The sequence below is a fragment of the Carettochelys insculpta genome, chromosome 5 (assembly GCF_033958435.1).
Source record: "Carettochelys insculpta isolate YL-2023 chromosome 5, ASM3395843v1, whole genome shotgun sequence".
In the NCBI taxonomy this organism is placed as follows: domain Eukaryota; kingdom Metazoa; phylum Chordata; order Testudines; family Carettochelyidae; genus Carettochelys; species Carettochelys insculpta.
The window spans coordinates 114,343,786-114,365,193 of NC_134141.1; the positions used below are offsets into that span (position 1 = coordinate 114,343,786).

The 21,408-nt window shown below is 44.3% G+C and overlaps 1 protein-coding gene across 1 annotated transcript in view; it reads left to right on the forward strand.

Moving 5' to 3' along the window:
* The window catches only part of MYO5B (myosin VB), a 375,576-nt gene that overhangs the window by 323,084 nt on the left and 31,084 nt on the right, over positions 1-21,408 (forward strand). The window contains exons 28-30 of the mRNA XM_074995787.1: positions 4,412-4,651; positions 5,523-5,623; positions 20,095-20,172. Coding sequence (XP_074851888.1) covers positions 4,412-4,651; positions 5,523-5,623; positions 20,095-20,172 — 419 coding nt within the window. The remainder of the gene's footprint in view (positions 1-4,411; positions 4,652-5,522; positions 5,624-20,094; positions 20,173-21,408) is intronic.

Below are 21,408 nucleotides of genomic sequence, written 5' to 3' on the forward strand. Positions count from 1 at the left end.
TCACCTCCAGATTGTGTTATATTGCAATACACTTCACCTGAACAGGGCTGCAGCAGAGAAGGTAACTGGGAAAGAAGATGGTGCAGAATGCTCTGCCCGCTATTCACTCTGTAATATTTCATATAGGGGATCACATATACTCAAGATCCATCCAGCGCCTTTACAAGCTTCTAATTTGCTGCTGGGTCTAATTCAAGATGTTGATTTTTTTGATCTGTAAAGCCCATTACAGTTTTACTCTGGTGTAATATACAGACTTATTCCTCAGCTGTGATCAGCTGGGTTTCTCACACTTGTCTGTCCCTAGATGTTGTTGGCAGAGATATTTGTATAGGCACAGTTTGTCGGTGGAACAGACCGGTGGCATTAGCTGCTGCTTCTCACACCAGCAGAGCCTGGGTTTGCTGATCTTCTAGCACATTACGAGAGTAAACTCAGTCCTGTGCAAGACCCGGCAAAAGGCCTGAGCACCACTTGAGCCCTATTTAGGGTCTTAAGGGTCACAGGATTTGTGCTGCTCCTTTGCAGTGCTGGATCTTGCCCTCATTCTCTGAGGAGTGTAGGGCTTGAGAAGGCAGAGCCCAAATGCATCCTGGAGGGTTTTTTGAGCATATTAATTTAGATATTTATTATATCATTTTACTGCACTTATTCCTGAACAAATCTGAGAAATTCACAGTGCAAAAAGGAATAATATATATTTGTGCTGGGTGCGCATGTGTGTAATATTACATAGCATTATAAGGAGTTTGGTACAGATACTGACAGAACTTGTGCTTCAGGGTATTGTGGTGGCAGGAGAGCAAGGTGAAATAAAATCAAGTAGACGCGGGGTTCATTGTTGACTTTTCAGTTGAGATTTGGGCATGCAGCCTGCCACGTAGCCATGACTGGGCAAACAAAAGGACTCTTATCAATCTGCTGGACTTTTTTCTTCTGTCCCGGAAAATGAGCTAGGAGTGGAAGCACTGAGAAGTCCTAGGGGTGATTCTGTGCTCCCAGCAGAGCACTATGCATAATTTCCCTCTGTTTAATTATCAGGGGTGTTTATTTTGTATCTTGAACTTGTCAGGCTCTCAAAAATGAGAGAGACCTTTTCAGGGATTTTTCCATCAAACGTAAGCAACACAAGTGAGGACAGATTAGGGGCCATCACCAAAGCTAGATTCCATTTTAGATTTCAGGATTTGTAGTGAGCTGGGCCTCAGCCACCTCTCCTATTGAAATACCTCTCTGGAGGTTATTTTTAGGTGTGGGAACCAGGCTTGCACCTGCAATACATCAGAACAAGTCAGAATTCCCAGCTCCTATTGCACATCTTAGTACAGGAACTGTGCCGTTATAGCTGCACTGCTGTAAGTTCTCCTGTTCTGTGCTGATGGGGAAGAGCTCTCCTTTTGGCATAATTAAACCAACCCCCATGAGCAGCAGCAGCAATGGTAGCGAGAGCAGCTCTCAGCAGCACAGTGCTTTCGTCACATCTTTGTCACACAACTTACGTCTTTCAGTGTGTTTTTTCGCAACACTGATCAACAGAAAGCTAGTGCAGACATAGCCTAAATCTCTTGAGAGAGGGGTTGCCTAAGGGTATGTCTTTGCTGTGCGGAAAATCATCCTGGGCAGGACTAATCTCCCAGGGCTTGATTTTGCATGCCTAGTGGGGAGGTGCCAAATCGTGAGGCATAAGGGAGGTCGGTGGCAGAGTTTCTTCCATCGGCCTTCCTCTGTGGGGACAGCCATGTAAGTTGATGGTAGATAAGTCAGTTGTAGCTCACCCAGTAATTCCTGCATCAAGCTCATTTTTTGTCTTTGAGCTAGAGTGGATCTTGTGAAAAGATTCCCAGTCTTGACTTAGGCTTGCGGTGACAGAGAAGCCACGTTGCTAAGCAAATTGTTCTGATGGTTAATCATCTTCACTCTGAAAAAACATTCACCTTATTTCTGATCTGAATTTATCTAGCTTCAGCTTCCAACAATCAGAGCTCCTTATGCCTTTTATTTTGCTAGATTAAGGAGCTATCTGTAGGAGTCTCATCATCGGCTTCAGTGGGCTCTGGATCAGGCTCAATATGTAAAGCTGTCATAGCAGCTGGCTCATCTTTCGTTCCTCTACAGTCTTCGCTGGCAAAATATGCAGGAATGAGAGAGAAAGCAAAGGGCTTCAAGGTGAATCCCATCCAGGGAGTATGAGTGCTCTGCAATAAGACCAGAGAGGAACAGAAACTGACGCATGCTATTACAAGCCAAGATCTGAGCTCAAAAACTATTGGGAATACAGAAAACTACACTGTCGCTGCCGCAGTGCTGTTAAAGGAACAGTCCTTAGAAAAGGAAGTGGGAATTTGAGAAGTAGCTGTCTATCTAATTTTATGCTAATCAGTTAATAAGTTAATTTACATAATGAGGTGTTCTCACCCTGCCCCCCTCCAACAATTACTCAGTTATTGCATCTTGTCTTAAACCAAATTGTGGAAAAGGAATTGTCTCTTATTATGCATTTGCAGCTAGCATGATAGGAAAATGGTCATAACTGAGTTCTCGGGGGTAATGCACATAATTTTTCACCAGCAGAAACTGAAGCAGCAACACATTAAGATACTTGTCTACATTCACTGGGTGAAGCTCAAAGTAGATATTAGAACCTGAGAGCCCTGACTCACAACTCTGCTGCTGTGACCAATGGATCTCCAATTCAGAGGGTTCTTAACTTGGCAAAAAAAGATGTTTCAGCTGTTCTCTAGATATCAGTAGGCAGGTTACACTACAGTGGCAGGGCCAGGGTGGAGGCCCCCTCAGAGGGAGCCCAAACAAACAGAAAGGCCTGCAGGACAATCACAGGCAGCTGGGCAGAAGATGGCTCAGCCTAACTGGGGCCAGCTGACTCCATGACTGGGCTAATAAGAGGCCTTTAAAAGCCCTTCACAGTGGGAAGGGCAGGGAAGAGTGTGAAAGGCAAGTGGAGAGAGGTGTGGAGACCAGAGTAGTGAGAGAAAGCAGGTTGGAGAGGAGCCAAAGAAAGGAACAGGAACACCAGGCACCAGAGAGAGAGAGAGAGAGGAGCTGCAGCAGATTGAGAGGGGGGGCTCATTACAGCTGCAAGCTGGAGAAGGTACCGGGGGAATCGTCTGGGGAAGTGGCCCAGGGAGAAGAGCTGCTGCACCAAGGGCTTAGGGAGTCAGCCCTGCCCACTAGCAGTTACATAGGGTCACTGGGCTGCAACCTGGCACAAGTGGGCAGGGGAAGGGTTCCCCCCAGACCCTCCCCTCAGCCCAGCGAGGGCAACTGGGCCAGTAAGTGGGTCCAGAGGCCCAGGAATAAGATGGACTTTGTCACACCACAGTAAACTTACTATCTGCCAACGGTGGTTACTGCTGAGTTCTTATATGCAGAGTAGAGGACGCATTAGCTGTTGGACTTGAATCCCCTGCCTCTCATCCCCTTCCTGCCTAGCAAAAACCATCTCAGCGAAAACAAGTACAACAGAGCGCGCACGTTATTATTCAAGGGAAGCAGCCTGCATGAAACCGGTGAATTCCTGATTTGTCTGTCAAATGCTTTGGACTGACAAGCAGTTGAAGGAAAATCCTGCAATAACGAACAGTCTGGTGTTGACAACTTCAGCAAATTAGATGAATAAATCCTACTGGCTTTCAAATAGTTGCAACTCACCCAGCAGGAGTTACACAGTGCTGAAGCAGCAGAGTAAATAGTATGTGCCCTCACCTTAGGTGGTATATTACAGTGGCCCATAGCCAACACGGTGAACTCTTGGTAGGTTTTTGTTTGGTTTGGTGTGTGTTGGTGGACTGAGAGAGGTTGCAGCTTGTTTTTAAGAGAGAGACAGAGTTTAATAAAGGACTTTATACTCCCAGTTCTTAGCTCGTCCCTCATGGAAGCTGGCCTTCCAAAATACTCATGTTTAGCCCTATTGGTTTGACCACCAGTAGCCTGGTGCTGATTTCTTAATTAGAAAGAAAGAGGGTGGAAGGAAACAATGTCTGAATTTTGGGTTCACATTTCTCCTATACAAACTTTATGTTCATGCAGGTTGAAAGTGATGCTTTCTGGGATCTGCTTGTCCCTCAGTTACATGTTTAATTCTCTCTAGCAAAACAGGAGCATTCTACTTGGCTCTCATGGATATCAATTTCACTATAGCAGTTACTGATAAATCACAAAGGGTCTCTGTTTACAGCCTGGTACAACTTAAAGTAAGGGAGGCAGCAAAACTAGTTTTTGAAATGCACGTGGCTGGACTGGTAGTAACCCTGATATCAGGACTGGTTTGATCATTCAGCTGTGTTCATCAGTAACTGAGTTACGCTAAAGGCATAAGAGGAATAAACGAGGCATTTGGACAAATGTGATAGATGATTCAGATGAGCTAGATAATGGTTTTGGTATTTTACAGAGGCAAGAACTGGAATCGGAGAACAAGAAACTGAAAAATGAACTGAATGAGCTGAGGAAGACTATTGTAGATGGGATTGCCCAAAACGACTCATCTGGTGACATCCAGGACAGTTACACCCTCTTATTAAACCAGCTCAAATCAGCCAATGAGGAACTGGAAGTGCGGAAGGAGGAGGTGCTCATCCTAAGGGCACAGATTATAAAGGCAGCCCAGCAAAAAGAGACTGGCAAAAATATGGTAAATGGAAAGGAAAATCCTGTTCCGTTCCTTTCTCTTCCAATCGCTGGGTGTTCGCAGAAGGGTCAACAGCCATTGTGGGCCCCAGAGCAAAGTGGGAGAAGGTTCCATGCCCCCAGAAGGAGCGGGACCAAGGGTAGCATGCCGTAGTACCACTAGGACTGGAGTACTGAGTGCCCCCCCACAACCCCGTGGAGCAGTGCTACCAGCCTTTCAAAGGCATCCAGAGCTCCAGACCCTCTTCAAAGGCCAGGCCTCAGGGCAGCTGCACCCTCCCACCCTCCCTATTGTGACTTTGTGAAAGATGCTGCTTATGCTTTGGTAAATAGGCGACAGTAGATGGTTATCTGAAACTTCCCCTGTGATCTTGTGTAACTTCTGGAAAGCGGAAGATCACAGCAAAATAGATTTTAGGCCAGATTCTGCTCTCATGCAGTTATGTGTCAAGCAAGAGTAACTCCTTCTAGGTCTGACTAATCAAGAGCCAAACTTTGGCCATGCAGTTTGCATAAGTGATTTTTTTCCTGCTGCTGTTTAAAGCAATTCTGGTATGTGTAAATGTCCTCTCCTGCATTTGGATTTTTAAATCCCCACTTCATTTTCTAGTCATTTTAGCACCGTGTATGCCTCAGACCATGATTCCAAACTATCTCCTTTGCAGCTGACAGTATTCCCCTCTGTCTGCCAGCCTTACTGAGGCCTACTCTTATCTGTGACACCCCCGCCAGGGCTCCTCCCTCGCCTGCATAAGGCAGTAGGCTAGTATAGGTGCCTTCAAGGAAAAGCCTTTAAACACACTCTTAGCACCCAGAGTTAGAAAGACTTTAATGAGACTCCAGGGATTTCATGTTGTTCTGCGTCTGACATTTAGGAATCGAACATCAACACATATACCAGCTGGCCAAACAGTGACAAGCATGTTGATGCTGAGGATGCAATTGAGGCCTACCAGGGGGTGTGTCAGACAAATCGGTAAGTGTGTCTTGGTTGATCTTTACAGCAGTGGGGAGCCTGGGTCACAACGTGTAGATGCAGGTCTGAAGTAAGAGCAGGATGGTGGGTCACTCTTGGCTTTGGTGTCTGATTTGGGCCTGTTACAGAGGGAAAGATGTGGAGTTGGGTGTAGGATCCAAAGGTCAGAGGATTGGGATCCAGAATTCCCCTTTGAATCTGCCCCTCAGTGGAGGAGGGGAAGCACCAGGGAAGTGGAACAATTAAAGGTTACAGAGAGAAAAATAAACGCTCACCTAAGACAAGCTTCACCCACTGCACAGGCTTCCATATTGCCAAAGCTGAGCTGTGCCGTACAGTAAGCAGTCCAGAAATTGAGCCGGGCGCTTCATGGGCTTCCGTGCTACAGAAGGACTGAGAGATTAAATATAAAAATCTTAAATCCAGCCCTGATACAGCAGCAAGTGTTGTATCTGGCTTATACTTTGGAGAAGAAATAGGAGTTACTTATTGCAGAGAACTCTTACTGTCGTGTGGGGAACTCAGTTGTTAGAAGAATGCCTATCTCATTTCCCTAGAGGCAAAAAGTCTGTTCCAGTAAAATAAGCTAATGGAGGTATCTATGTAGTCTCAGGCATTGCCCACATCATCTGCGGTTTGTGCATCTAAACTCTGAGCCAAGAATCCTCTTTGATTACAGATTTCTTACAGTGATAGTTCATGCCCTTAATTTGTCTTCCTTCAAAATAATTGTAACAATAACAGTGTTTATGCTGTTACTGAGAAATTCACTTTATGCAACTATCCAGGAGTACATAAACTATGGAGATAATGTCTTGTAAAGAGACAGGCTGTTAAGTGAAGTAATTATATATCTTACCACAAGGAGATGCAATATTTGCATGTCTCTACCTGGTTATCTGGCAGGAATAGAGGGTTTGCCTCCTTTGCAAATTTTCATTTACCCATATATTCCTGAGACCTAAGTGTCGCAGAGCTTGATGAATGATTTCTAATAAAATAGTGTACCAAGCTAGTTTGTAAATGCTGGCTGATGGAAGCTCTTTGGAACCTAGTCTGGGATGACCAGTGATTAAGTTCAGGAGTTAGTAATGCCTGTATAAATTTGAAAGGAAAGTGGGTTGGGGTGTTTTTAGGTTAAATGAAGTCTTGGGAGATGTAGTTCATGATTTTGATGTCTGAAAGTGACTCAGTTTTATCGAGGCTCTATGGAAAAGAAAGTGCAGGAACAAACAGCCACATAAAATGCAATGATGTCTGCAAATGGGGATGAATCAGTTAAATGTGGGTGTGCAGATTCCTACTCAGCCAGCTTCTTTGAGCACATCTGCATGACGTGGATATTCACGTGGGACCATGACACTCCCCGAGGCCTATCCCAGCATGCATTGGGGTCTGTAAATTCTGGGGACAGTCTCTCTTTTGGTAGTTACAAAAACATGATGAGGAATCTTAAAAGGCTATGCCCAGACTTTATACACAGTGATTGTGCACAATGGTCCATTTGGGGTGAAAATACTGGTTCAGTGGGAAAACACATGTTTTATTGGCATACCTCATTATTTCTACTTTAGCAAGCTCCACCACAGATCCAAATTTGTATCTCCACCACAGATATAAATTATTCTAGGTTGGAGCCATCAAGGGTTTATTGCTTTCAATGTACCACATACACCCAGCAGATCACTTTTCACGTTCAATGCCAAAAGCAAGCATGATTCTGGGACGTGTTAACAGGAGTGTTGTGAACAAGGCATGACAAGTCATTCGTCTGCTCTACTCTGTGCTGATTAGGCCTCAGTTGGGGTATTGTGTGCAGTTCTACATACCACATTTCAGGAAAATTTTGAGAAGGTCCGGAGAAGAGCAACAAGATTGGTTAAAGATCTGGAGAACAAGAGCTATGGGGGAAGACTGAAAGAACTGGGCTTGTTTAGTTTAGAAAAGATAAGACTGAGAGGGGACATAATAATAGTTTTCAAGTACCTAAAAGAGTGTTACAAGGAGGAGAGGGAAAAATTGTTCTCCTTGGCCTCTGAGGATAGGACAAGGAGCAATGGGCTTAAACTGCAGCAAGGAAGGTTTAGGTTGGACATTAGGAAAAATTTCCTAACCGTCAGGGTGGTTAAAACATTGGAATAAGTTACCTAGGGAGGTTGTGGAATCTCCATCACTGAGATATTTAAGAGCAGGTTAGATAGACATCTATCAAGGATGGTCTAGACCAGGGGTCTGCAACCTGCAGCTCTTTAAGGACTTCTTTGTAGCTCCCAATGCTGTAATTGCAATGTGGAGGCAAAAAAACACAAACCCCTCTTGATTATTTTCCATGAACAGTGAACATATTAAAGCCCAAAAATTGACAACTCCTGTCTAAATAGCAAGTGATACATGATCTCGAAATGTTGGGTACCTCCCCTTAGCATCCTCCAGTGAGAGTGATGGTTCAGGAGTGAAAGTCAGGAAGACAGTGGTACAAACACAGGTGTAAAGTGTGAGGAAATGGAATATGTAAAAAGAGTGTGAATGTCTTGCAGTAAAATCCTGTATTGCATTACAAATTGTGTGTGTGTGTGTACTACTCTTAAAATAGGGATTACACAAAGTATGGTTTGACATTATTTATTAAGGACAATCTCATACTCACATGCATTGTGGCTCTTGAATTATTGAGTTTATTACCAAACTGGAAAAAAATGTCTCTTGCTATTTTGGTTGTCAACCCCGATCCAGACAGTGCTTGGTCCTGCAGGCAGGGGACTGGACTCAATGACCTGCCGAGGTCCCTTCCACTTCTAGTGCTCTATGATTCAAATATCTCCAGGGCCTGAATCAATATCAGGTAGCCCCTGCAGGAGAGATCCTTCTGGGCCTAGATGTTCCTTGCTTTAAATCAGATGTGTTGGGTTCCTTATACACAGATGCAGTTTGGCTCAGAGCCCGCACTCGTGCACGTCTGTGTACTTTCCAGTCTTGTCTCTACCAGAAAATATTTCATCCCTGCGTGTGTACCACTACTATCAGCAATGATCTGAGAGCAGGTGCGAGACCTGCTCCACTGAACACTGAAATGGAGAGGCATTCCCCTCCCAGCTGAATTCTGATACAAGTGTCTAAAAGCTGGCACAGCTATGCTGCTTCTGTGTGTGGATTTTTCACGCCCCTGAGAGATGTGGCTATGGTGCTGTGTATTTCCAGTGTACACCAGCCTGGTGATGTTAAATGTCTTCGGTTCCCTCTGAAGCAAACGCCCCTGAAAGGACTTGGCCTCTGTACTCCACACGTTCACTACAAAGTTTGATGCTTTGAGTGACCTACTGCTGGGGGCATGCAGTCTGGCTGTAGCTGTGTCGGTCTCGTCCTTGTGTCACTGATGAGTACAACATTTTAACAGCCTATGAAGTGCAGGTCCCCCCACCCCAATTTAACATTCCAGCTGCAAAGTACTTGGATCTGACAGGGGAATTTTAGTTTAATTACAGTGACTGTGTGAGCTACTGAGAGAGTAATTAGTGAGTCCGTGACATCTGAAAGGGTTGACAACATTTTATTTGGTGCCAAATGTATCCCACTGCTACAGTGCTTACATTCCCCAGTTGTAATAGAAGGTAGGAATGCGTGTGTAGATATATTTCCAAGGGTATTTCTACACTGCAAACACTGCAGCTAATAACTATATAGACATTCAAGCTGTGGCTAGAGTCCATGCTCTGGGATCCTCCTGCATCATAGATGGGAGCCTGGGCTCAGGGGACGCCCCCCCCAAGCTCAAATGCCCACACTGTAAATGTCACTATAGCCTGGGCCTGAATCAGCTGATTGCAGTTTAGATATACCTCAAATGGCCACCAGAGCTTTAGGCACCAACCCTGATCAGAGCACTACATGGTGCTGAAAATGCAGACCGTCTCTGCACTAGTAGTAGTAGGCATCCTTCAGTCTTCATAAACTATGGATCGTGCCCTTTATAGTTTCAATTGAGGACTTCATTTACAGCGTCTACTGTGACTATGAAGACCCTCACGAGAGTGACAGTCTTTGCTGCATCTCTTGCAGATGTGGCGGGTGTCTGGCAAGTCCTTAGCGTGCTTTCTGTGCGCTCGCTTCTCCTCTGCTAGCTGTCTGATCCTCATCTCGCCCTTCTGAAGGCCCTTGTGTAACCCCTGCCTCCATCTGCTGCGGTCGTCTGCTAGTTCTTCCCAGTTGTCCAGCTCGATGTCTACCTCTCTGAGGTCTCTCTTGCAGACATCTTTGTAGTGCCATTAAGAACGGTCCTAACTGGAGCTGAACTAAGTGAAGTTTGTGAGTTCGTTCCAGAAATCCTTTCAGATTTTATTTAAAAAAAAAAAAAAAAAAAAAAGTCAATGTGTACACACATGCAAATGTGTAGTGTAAACATTAACTAACTAATCTGATTGATTAAAGGAGAGTGGTTCAATTGACTTTTAATGAATCAGTCAACCTGAAGTTCTGAGTGAAAGAGCCCTCAGTGGTTTTGCATCAATACCATATTGCTGTATCCAAACTAATGCGTATTGCCTATCATTTCCAAAGTGGTTTTCTCTTAAGATGATGGTACTCCTTTGAGCTGATTTCATAATTGGCAAACTTTTAATATCATTAAAAAAATAAAAATAGAATAAGGGAAGGATTTTCATTTTGCAAGAAGATCAATCAAAAATCACAATCCAGTCTGAATTCTCCTGTCAGATAAATAAATAAAATGATAGTCTTTACTGTTTATTTATTATTATTTACAATGTTTAATTGTACATCCTGGTGCTGAGCATCTGACCACAAACACGGTAACAAAACCATATTTAAAGCAACAAATTGGCACAAGTAAGTCAAATAAACTTGCCCCCTATAATTCAGCTACCTATTCCACCACTGGAAGAAGCCACAGTAAGACAATGTAGACCAAAATTGTAAACTGATGTCCTCAGTTACGGTTCTAAAGACATATATAAGCCCATAGGCTATGTCTACGGTAGGGAAAGCCAGTCAATTACAGATACGCTATTCTAGCTATAGCAATTGTTTAGCTAGAATCAATGTACCTTCAGTCAACTTACCTGGCCATCCTCATGAGAGAAAGTCAGTAGGAGAAACTTTCCTGTTGACCTCCCTTACTTCTCGCATCTCACAACGAGTACGGGGTCAATGCTTACCCCTGATAGGTCAATTTCACACAGCCCTACCAAATGCGCAAAACCAAACCCCAAAAGATAGACCTGCTCAGTAATGTAGGCATAGCTTCTGCCCGGGGTCTGCAAACGAGATAGTGAGAAGGGCCATTTTTTAAAATTCAGTTGAATACATACTTCAGGAGCCACAATTCACGTGAATAGGAAGGCCCTTAATAAATGACGTCAAACCATGCTTTTTGTCACCCATATTTTAAGAACAGCGCACACAAAATAATTTGTACCAGGTAGAAGGTTGTTACCTGTCTCCAGACTTTACCTGCCTCAACCTGTCTCCAGACTTTACCTGTCTCCAGACTTTACCTGCCTCAACCTCCAAATCCACCCTCTGTCCCTAGACTTTACCCCCTATCTTGCAAACCTGCCCCACATTCTCCAGGCTTAAAGCTTATGAGCCCCAAAACTGCCCCTCCCCCGTCCCAGGCTTAACCTTCTCACCCACAACCTCCACCTCCCTTCCACAGGATTAACTCATCTCAGTACACACAGCTCCACCGCCACTGCCGGTGTATCCCTCTCCCTGCTGTTCCCCACTGCTGCCTTTTTCTCCGCACAGTTGTACGGAGCTCCCCCCAGCTCTCCTGCAGGCTTAGACTTCTCCCATGTGGGGCAGCTCCCTGCCCTGCCGGCTTGCCCTTCCAGGGCTCCCCACCGCAGTTGACTGCTCAGCAGCTCTGGAGTCTGCAGCTGCGTAAACTAAATTCATTTGGTTTAGCGGCAGGCAACTGAGTTTAGTTTTTTTTTCTTGAAGCGGCGGCAGTCTCTGGAGCTTCAAGAGGAGTCAGCGGTGGCAGCACTCAGAGCTCCAAGTGGCTCCGTACAGAGCCACAGGTTGCTGACCCCTGGCCTAAGCAAAGGTTGTCTGTGCTAAGCTCCCAGTGGCAGTGACACAGCTGAGAGCTGATAGGCTCCAAAATATGAATCGAGAAAGCTAACTTTAGGCACCAAAGTTTGGAAAGAATTTGCCATAGTCCTGAAGAAATCCTATTGTTTTCCCATGGATGGACTTCATATATAGCTTGAAGGCAGAGCCCACAGAAAACAACTCCAAATGCAGGCCGGTGTACCTAGCATGTGCTTCATTTCCAGAGCTCAGACATTAACATGGCTGTACCTGAGATGGAAGAGCACTCATGGTGGTATGCATAAGGAAACATTCCTTGTCTCTCCCTAGTACCCTTCTGTATTGCTTCTGGAATAAGAAATACCCAACAGTGGTGGCTGGGCAACAATCATGAACTCCTGCACTTACATTAAGTCTTATCTGCTTGGCTACAAGGAAATAAACAGCTTTTAATACTCCCTACCAAGTATAAGATCCATTTTCTGTAAGCACATAGATTTAAAGGGTTGCTGTCTGTTGAAGTGTGAATCTATAAAAATGACATTTTGAGGGTTGCATGTTCCATAAATGGCTCCAGCCTGAATTATTCTATGTATTAAGTTTTAAAAAAATATTAGGGGGCTGTGTCCCCGGCTCACTACACTCTGCAATGTCCCTGTTTTCCTATGGGTTTGGGGAGCCGTGCAGCCAGCCCCAGCCTAGTCAGGGCCTTCCCTGCCTCGCCCTGACCCCACCTCCAACCTTGGCCCTTCACCTTGCCTCCAACCCCCTGGCTCCTCTCCCCATCTCCACCCCCTTGCCAGCAGAGAGACATTTCTTGTGTGAGGATATCATTCTGTCACCCAGGAGGGAAAAGAATATTATATGTATAGAGAGAAAAGCTGGGATATGTTTTCAGCCAGCTTTTCTGACTGAAGCTGGTGCTGAAATGGTGGGGTATTTATTGTTATATGCTTGCTTCAACAGCAAGAAATCTGAGTCAGCTCTGATGATTGATATGATTGGGTGCAATTCAGGTGCTTGACCGAATATGTCAAAAAAATCATTTTCTTGTAAATGAAGCAAAATTGCTGTGGAAATCATCAAGAGAGAATAACCCTGGGACCCCATGATGCCATTTCTCTGGCGTTATTTGCAGAATACAGTCACAATTTAAGTGTGTGGTTTCCATTTGGGAGGGACACATTTGGCTTCCTTCATGTCCTCCCTTCTTGAGAGTTTCCTCCAGAAAGGAAATCAACTGGAGTTAAATGATAGGGCTTTGCCTTGCAGCTGAGTGGCTTTGGCTGCAGCTCTTTGTAAAGCATGGAATGCATCTCTTCAGTGGCTCACTTGTCTTGAAGTCAAACTGTTAAGTGAAATTTATTTTCCTTTTTGTTTTGTTTTGCCTTTTTTTTTTTTTAAACAACCTTCAAACTCACCTTGGAATTGAAGTGCCATGAATCATGTTACAACAAATGGGTCCCAGCCAGGTTACCAATCTGATTTGATTCATTTGTAAAATGTCCGCTCCCCCCCCCGACCTTAAATAAAGTTCAGTGAGCTCCTTTCATTCTCTCAATAAAACTGATTTCTCATTGGTTAAAAGAAACTACTAATGTGCACCTTCTGCAGCTTGGTGAGATGATTTTTCTGGGCACCTTTTTATGCAAATAGATATGGGTAAAATAAAAGGATTGTAGAGAAAAGTTTAAAAAACAATTCAGGGCTTGAGGGATGGTGTGAGGAAAGAACGTGGCATAGGTAAAGCTTGCCATAGTGACTGAGAAGGGTTCTTCTAGTGAACTAGAGGCATCAGTGGGATGTAAGTGCAAAGCTCGGAAGTGAATTGTTCTAGGTGGGATAAGCAAGCTTAGAAGGGAGGAGACTGAGCCAAGGAAAATGAGGCTATCAATAAAATGTTCCTAGTAGTGAGATCTATCACGCTGTCGAACAGCCTCCCAAAGGAAGCAGTGGAAGTGCCAGTGACTGACAATTAAAAGTTGAACTGGACGCAGCAGTGCAGAACACATTGTCGAGGGCAATCTGGTATGAGCAGAAGGAGACGAAAAGACTAAGTCCGTGGCCACACTAGCCCCTCCTTTTGGAAGGGCTATGGTAATGTGGCGCTTTGGAATGTGCTAATGAGGCGCAGCCCTGAATATGCAGTGTCTCATTAGCATAATAGCAGCCACGTGATTCAAAACGCACACCACTTGTGTAGCTGGGGGCCTTTCAAAATGACCCCCCCCCATTTCGAAAGCCCCTTCTTCCCATAACCAGATGGGAAGAAGGGACTTTTGAAATCAGGGGTCCATTTTGAAAGGCCCCTGGCTACATGGGCGGTGTGAATTTCGACACTGGCAGTTTTGAAGCGCGCATGGCCAGTATTATGCTAATGAGATGCTGCATATTCCTGGAAGCACCTCATTAGCATATTCCAAAGTGCCACATTACCATAGCCCTTTTGAAAGGAGGGGCTAGTGTAGCCATGGCCTAAATGATCCTGACTTTAGTATCTTTGATACTTTCTCAGCAGATTTGGAAAGACACACCTTTGAAGTAAGAGTGGGAGAATGTAAACCAATGTAAAAGGACCATCTGGCCTTTAACTCAGGCTTAGTTAATCACAGTCGCACCTTCCTACTTTATTCCCTTAAAGAAGCAGGGAAATCTCCTGTAGAAAGCCAATATTTTCCAAATTACTGGACATTGGGAAAGAATTGAGACCAAATCTATACTTACAGATTTTGCCAGTGTCCATTAAGAGCAACTTTCCCTGTAAGCTGAGTGCTTGGGCGGCCACCCAGGAGAGATTTAGGTACTACCCAGCTGATTAGCAGAGCACTTATAGCTACCCACAGTGGGCAGCATGTGTTTCTATTGGTGGCGTACCTCTGCACATGCTTTGGTGCACACAACAAAATTTATTCTACCCAGAGATGGAAAAAAAATTAGAACACTGGTTAAAAGTGCGAAAAATTTTACCCCTAACCTGCCAGGCGTATGCTTACCGTAGGGCTTTTGTCAACAGTTATACTGCAAAACTGTCTTTCACCAGTACAGTAGACCCCCTAGATATATGCACTTGAGTTGTGCGTATCTTGGGTTAACGCCACTCTCAGTGGCGGGGAGTTGATGCCTGGCGCTAGCTCCCCGCTGCTCAGAGGTGTGGGGAAACTGAGCAGCAATGCTGTGCTGGTCAGCTTCCTGGCTTCTGTGAGGGGCGGCAGCTGACTCAGCTGCCTCTACTGAGAGGAGAGGTTTCTTTGCAGGGTTGGCAGCCTGACTCTCCCACCCATGACAGGAACAGCAGCCGCTTCTGTCAGTGGCAACCGCCCAGAGCCAGGCTCTCAGCTGCTGCTCCTAACAGGAGTGGGGAAACTGATCAGGGTAGCAGCCCTGGTCAGTTTCCCAGCTCTGCAAGTGGAGGGGAACCCGGCTCCCCGGGTTCCCCTCCACTCGCTGGAACCAGGAAAGGAACCAGAGCTGCTGCCCTGGTCTGTTTCCTGGCTCCCCTGAGTTGTCCAAAATTTGACTTATGCAGAGGTTGTGAGAACAAGTAAGTTGGGGGTCTACTGTAAAATAGTTAAACTCTTGTGCCAGTATAAACTGCGTTTCTAATAGGAAAGTTTGCAGTATAGCTGTGTTGGCTCTTCCTTTTATACTGTGCTGCTAGACCCATTGATGATGCTTTGAATAGAAGACTTGATGTGGGTGTGCAGCACAGCGGAGAGCAGGGTTGTATCCCCACTATGCTTTCAAAAAGTGTCAAGATTGTTGTGTGAGGCTCCAATAAAAATAATACTGCTTGGTAGAAGTGTGGTGTTTATTTTAGTGGGGAAGAATTCCTTTCATTTGGTGGTAGAGGACTCTCTTTCCTACGTGCTTTCTGTGTGTTTCCTCTGCACTCATCTACCCCTTGATCTCCATTACATTCTCTCAGTATGATTGTTGTTCACCTAGCTCTTTTGGCCTCCATTTCTTTTCTTGGTGTCCTCTATCTTCATGTTTTCCTAGTGCAGAGGTGTGCAAAGTGGGTGCACGCCCTTCAGAAGTGTGTGAAATATTGTAAGGTGGGATGCAGCATGATTGGCTGCTGGGTCTCAGGCGCATCCATTTCATAAAAATGTTGAAATGTGTTCCTGTTTTTATGTCTGAGTATTCACATTTATATACTGATTAAGTTCTTACATTCCACATAGTCATTTTCATACACACGCCAAAAGGTTTGTGTTTTTTTTTTCCCCTCATATGAACATAACCAAAATGTTTGTCAGCTTAGATTACATTAAGACAGGTTTGGAGGGAAAGCGGGAGGTGGGCTGTTAATTGCACGATAGAAAAGTGGGGCCTGATGTAAAAAGTTTGCTCACCCCTGGTCTAGTGTCTGGCTGATAGTGAATTGAAACTGGCTAGATTAAAGGTTCCAAGTTGTGGGAAATATTCTTTGAGATCCCCCTTCAAATTCACTGCTAGCAGGGAGAAGAGGAGCAAGGTGAAACTGACTAGGGTCTCAAGCTCAGAGGACGAGCTCACCTGCAAAAGTAAGTCAGCATAGCTCCGTTCACCTCAATGCAGCTATGCTGATTTACTCCCACTGAGGAGGTGGCTCAGAAGCATAAGAGATTACAGAAGTAATAAGTTTCTTTGATTCTGGCTGCCGTGACACCACAGCACAGACAGTGCACCAAGAAGCTAGATTTTTTCTTTGTACTCCTCTGATCTGTTATGATTGTTGTTCCCCTGCCAGCTGAGCCCCTCATCTTGACATGTGACTTTGACCAGTATTATTAAAGTAATAAAAGGCAGCTGAGCCAGAACGTTTTTCCTGTACAGAGGGAAATGAACAGCTAGTGTCTTGTGCATTTATTATGAAACCAGTCCAAACACAAACCTGATTCTTACTTCACAAAAGGTCTCACCTGTCCATGGACGTATTCGCTGGACTTTTATGAGAAGAGGATCAAAATCTTACACTGATGATAATTGAGAATAATGCCATTGAAGTTCATAGTTACGCCACTATAAAAATGGTCTAAGTGAGTGGAGAATTGAAGGCCACAGGGCTTAAGAAAACTAAGTAGTATGCCTATGTTCGACAACAGCATGCCATGCTAGTGAATCCTAATAATGTAGGCCAGAAAGGAGCTCAAGAACGCATCCGGTCCCGTCTCCTGTGCTGAGGCAAGACCAAATGAACCTAGACCATCCTTGATCAGTGTTTGTCCATCCTGTTCTTAAAGACTTCCAATGGTAGGGATTCTACAAGATCCCTTGGAAGGCTGTTCCAGAGCTTTGCTACACTTAGGGCTTGTCTACGCTTTACCCCAGTTTCCAAGGGGGCATGATCATCAGGGCCACAGGAGATTACTAATGAAGTGCTGCAGTGAATACGCAGCACTTCATTAGGCTAATTTTCACCCATGGCAACTTGAAGGTGTCAAACTTCAAAGTGCCAGCATGCCGGAGCTTTGAGGAGTAAAGGGACTTTTAGTGCCCATGGCTACAAGTGTGCCAACACTTCAAAGTTGCTGTGGGGGGGAAATTAGCCTAATGAAGTGTGTGTATTCACCTCAGTGCTTCATTAGTAATCTCCCGTGGCCCTGATTACCATGCCCCCTTTGCAGATGAGAGGAAGTGCAGACCCAGCCTTAGTTAAGTAGGTATTAGGTATGACTTTCTAATTATCTGTTGCTGCAGATAACACACTGCTTCTTGCTCTTTCTGCAGAAGCTACATTGCTTCCTGTCCTACCTACAGAGAATGTGGAGAACTGATCACCATCCTCTGTGTAACAATCCTTGACATAGTGACAGAGGGAGAGCCATGTTAGTCTGTATTCTATCAAAACAAAAAAACAGTCCAGGAGCACTTTAAAGACTGACAAAATAACTTATTAGGTGATGAACTTTCGTGGGATAGACCCACTTCTTCAGATCTATAGCCATGCCAGAAAAGACTCAATATATAAAGCACAGAGGTCCAAAAATTGTTATCAAGGCTGACAAATCAGAAAAATTGTTATCAAGGTTGGCAAATCGGAAGAGTAGAGGGGCGGCAGGAGGTGGGTGTGGGTGGAGAAGTTAAGAGGTAGATACAGGTATTTCAAAATAGGGGTTATTCTGAAATAAGGTATTCTGAAATATGTTCTTTTGAAATCAAGCTGCTGCGTAGACATAGTATTTTGGATTAGAGCCCCTGAAAGCAGTGCTCCCAGGGGCTTCAATCTGAAATAAGCTCTATTGGGTGTGGACAAACTATTTCAGAATAAGTTTTTTGCTTATTTTGGGCTTCCCTGTAGTGTAGACACATTCTGGAATATTTTGTTTTGGAATAGTAATTTGGGCATAAAATAATATGGAATAACTCTGTAGTGTACACATACCCCAAATGACCTTTCGTACCTGCATTCTCAGTAGGACCACCTCACATAGTATTGCCACTTTAGGTTCCCCTGTATGGGGTATTGCCACTAACTGAAGGAGCAAAGTGCCCTGGCTCAGATGGGCAGCAATATTTGAGTTTTTTCTTTGTCCTCCTTCACTGTTTCCAGACTACTGAGTTCACTATTTATCTGATATATCTTCCCCCCTTTTGTCTCTACATCGCTAACATCCAGGCCCACCAGGAAAAGGAATCAAGAGAACCTTTGCCATAGATAGAGCGTGACAGCTCCAGTTATCCGAATGAGCAATATGTCAGGCTTGGCAACCCATCACACTCTTCTTCTCATGTACTCTGATGCTTAGCAACAGAGAGGGAGTCGTGCTAGTCTATATACTATCAAAACAAAAAATCAGTCAAGTAGCACTTTAAAGACTAACAAAATAATTTATTAGGTGAGCTTTTGTGGGACAGACCCACTTCTTCAGACCATAGCCATACCAGAACAGATTCAATATTTAAGGCATAGAGAACCAAAAACAGTAATCAAAGTTGACAAATCAGAAAAAAAAATATCAAGGTGAGCACATCAGAGAGCGGGGAGGGGAGGGGGAGTCAAGAATTAGATTAAGCCATGTATGCCAAAGAGCCCCTATAATGTCCAAGAAAATTTGCATCTGATGCTTGTGTGACAATAGATTATCCTTTTAACAGCTGCCCACCTATCTGAGACGTGCATTGACTGTCATAGGCCAGGGGTGGCAACATTATGGTTTGTTACCATGATAGACAACGTTGTTTAGTGGCTTGAGTGCAGATTTTGGAGTCAAACTGATTTTACTCCTGGCTCTTCCTCTGACTCAAGCTGTGATCTTGAGCAAGTCGCTTTAATCTTCTGTGCCTTGGTTTCCGCATCTGCATTAAAAGGGATGATATTGCTAACCCTTACCTCAGTAAAACACTTTGAGAATCCAGTAGTGTCAACCCCAAGCATTAAAAATGAGTTAGTCCCCTCTCCAAGCATGAGATTTTAATAGATCATAAATATTGGGTTTTTTTTTAATTTGCCTTCTGGTTGGGTGTATCCGAGGGATAGCCGTGTTAGTCTATATCTGCAGAAACAGCGAGAAGTCCTGTAGCGCCTTATAGACTAACAGATTTTTGGAGCATAAGCTTTCGCAGGCAAAGACCCACTTTGCCCACAAAAGCCTATGCTCCAAAAAAGTCTGTTAATCTATAAAGTGCCACGGGACGACTTGTTGCTTCTGGTTGGAGTTTGCTGATTTCATTTGGTTCAGACTTTCCAGCTTTTCTCTGTGTAGGCTAAGCACCTACCAAAATGAAAGCTAAGATGCTCCAGAAGCAGGGGTCAGAAGTAAAACAGCAAATACCACACAAGACATGATGAAATCATGTGAGCTGGCAGGAGAGGATCTTCCCATGATGGGTAGAGAAGTGTGGAGGATTACAGTGATTATTGCATTGCCAGGGGTGGGAGAAGCACGGTAAACCATCTTTGGCTGCAACAGTTCAGGGGTAGGAATAGGATTCTGAGCATGAACTAGAGCTATCTTTCGTAAACTATATTCCACAGAACAGTGGTGTTCTGTGAACAACTTGCAGATGTGCCACGAATGTCTGACACTTTTGGGGTCTATATTTTCTGTTGTTAAAACCAGATACAATGTTAGTACTTCATTGCAAGGATAGCTGATTAAATTATTTTTATGTATGTGTTACTGTTTGTCGGGAGGGTTACTTTTGGCCTGACAACAATTTTTTTCAGAAAATTATCATAGGTGTGCCACATAAAAATACTATTGTTTTGGTGTTTTGTAATCTCAAAAAATTTAAGAAGCACTGGTCTAGAGAAGAGTTCTTTCTGTCCAGTTTACACAGTGATGCCAAAAGAGAGAGTTTAATTGAAATTATGTTTTTAAGCAGCTTGCCTGAGTGTAATGGAGACTCTTGACTTTCCCCCATTCTGTTGCAATTGACTGCTTGCCTTTCTTTCCTGTCCTTTTGTTTCCTTTTTCTCTGCCGTTTATTTCTAGCAAGACTGAGGACTGGGGCTATCTCAATGAAGATGGAGAGCTCGGCTTGGCCTATCAGGGTCTAAAGCAAGTTGCCAGGTCAATTGCCTTTTTTTCCCCTTCTTCCTCTTCTCCTTTTCCCTGTCTCTTTCATATGGTCGTATGGACTTTCTCTGCCTCATCACCCTTAACAGCAAGAGTTGGAGATGGAGATGGAGATGGAACTAATTCAAACTGAACCACCCTAACTTTGAGAGGGAGTTGGAACCTTTCTAAGGTTTGGAGAAACTGTGATTCTAAACCAAACCTTGGCGCTTATACCCATCTCTAGGAATACAACAACCAACTCACGTTTGGGTTGGGATGCAGGGCTGCCGCCTATGGCAATGTCTACACGGCATTCGAAGCTCAAAATAGGCTATTTTGGCATGTGACGGTGTTTAGACAGTGCTACATGCTGAAACAAAGCCCTGTTTTAAGTCGCCCCTGTACTCGTGATGAGGTTTACAGGGATGCCAGAGCAGTGTGTGCCTGGTATCTTGAAAACTGTTTTGAGATAACAGGTGCATTGCATAGACGTGGGCACCTATTTCGGGGTACTGCAGTACCCCATAATAGCGCCTGCTGTGTAGACATAGCCTGACCGCAAGTATGTGTCACTGTGCACCACACTAAAACTGTCTCTGTGAGCCTATTCATGGGTGCTACCAGGGCTCAGCACCTTTTTGGATGGGGCCTTATGTGCTTTAGAGATATTTATATTTGGTGGGGAAAAACAATGGTATTTCATGAAGGAACTCCTGCCTCCATTGATGTCCCTGGCATAAGTCCCACTGAATTAAGTGGAGTCAGGGGTTTTTTTGCCCTAAGTATCTAATTATAGTTTTTAGTTCTGGCTGCACTTCTTATTTAAAAGTGTATGATTTGTCTCTTATCTGTTTATGAACATAAAAGATAAGGTGCTGAGCTCCTTTTAAATGTACTGCATCTGACAAAGTGGGTCTTTGCCCACAAAAGCTTATGTTCCAAACTACCTGTTAGTCTATAAGGTGCCGTAGGACTTCTTGATGTTTTTAAATATACTGTTTTCTTCGTCCCCTTTGCACGGTCAGGATTACATATTTTCCACTTAATCCAGAGTCTAGAAGAGTGAAGTGCCAGAAGGAGAATAATTACTATGTGCTAGTCATTCCAATGCAGTTTGTTCTGTGGATGAATATATTAGGAGGGACACATTGTAGATGATTTCTGCACTCTGTGGCTCCCCCATGCAAGGACAGTGGTTCTGTAATAACCCCTGCAAATTAATCATCCTTTGGGGGGGATGAATAATGG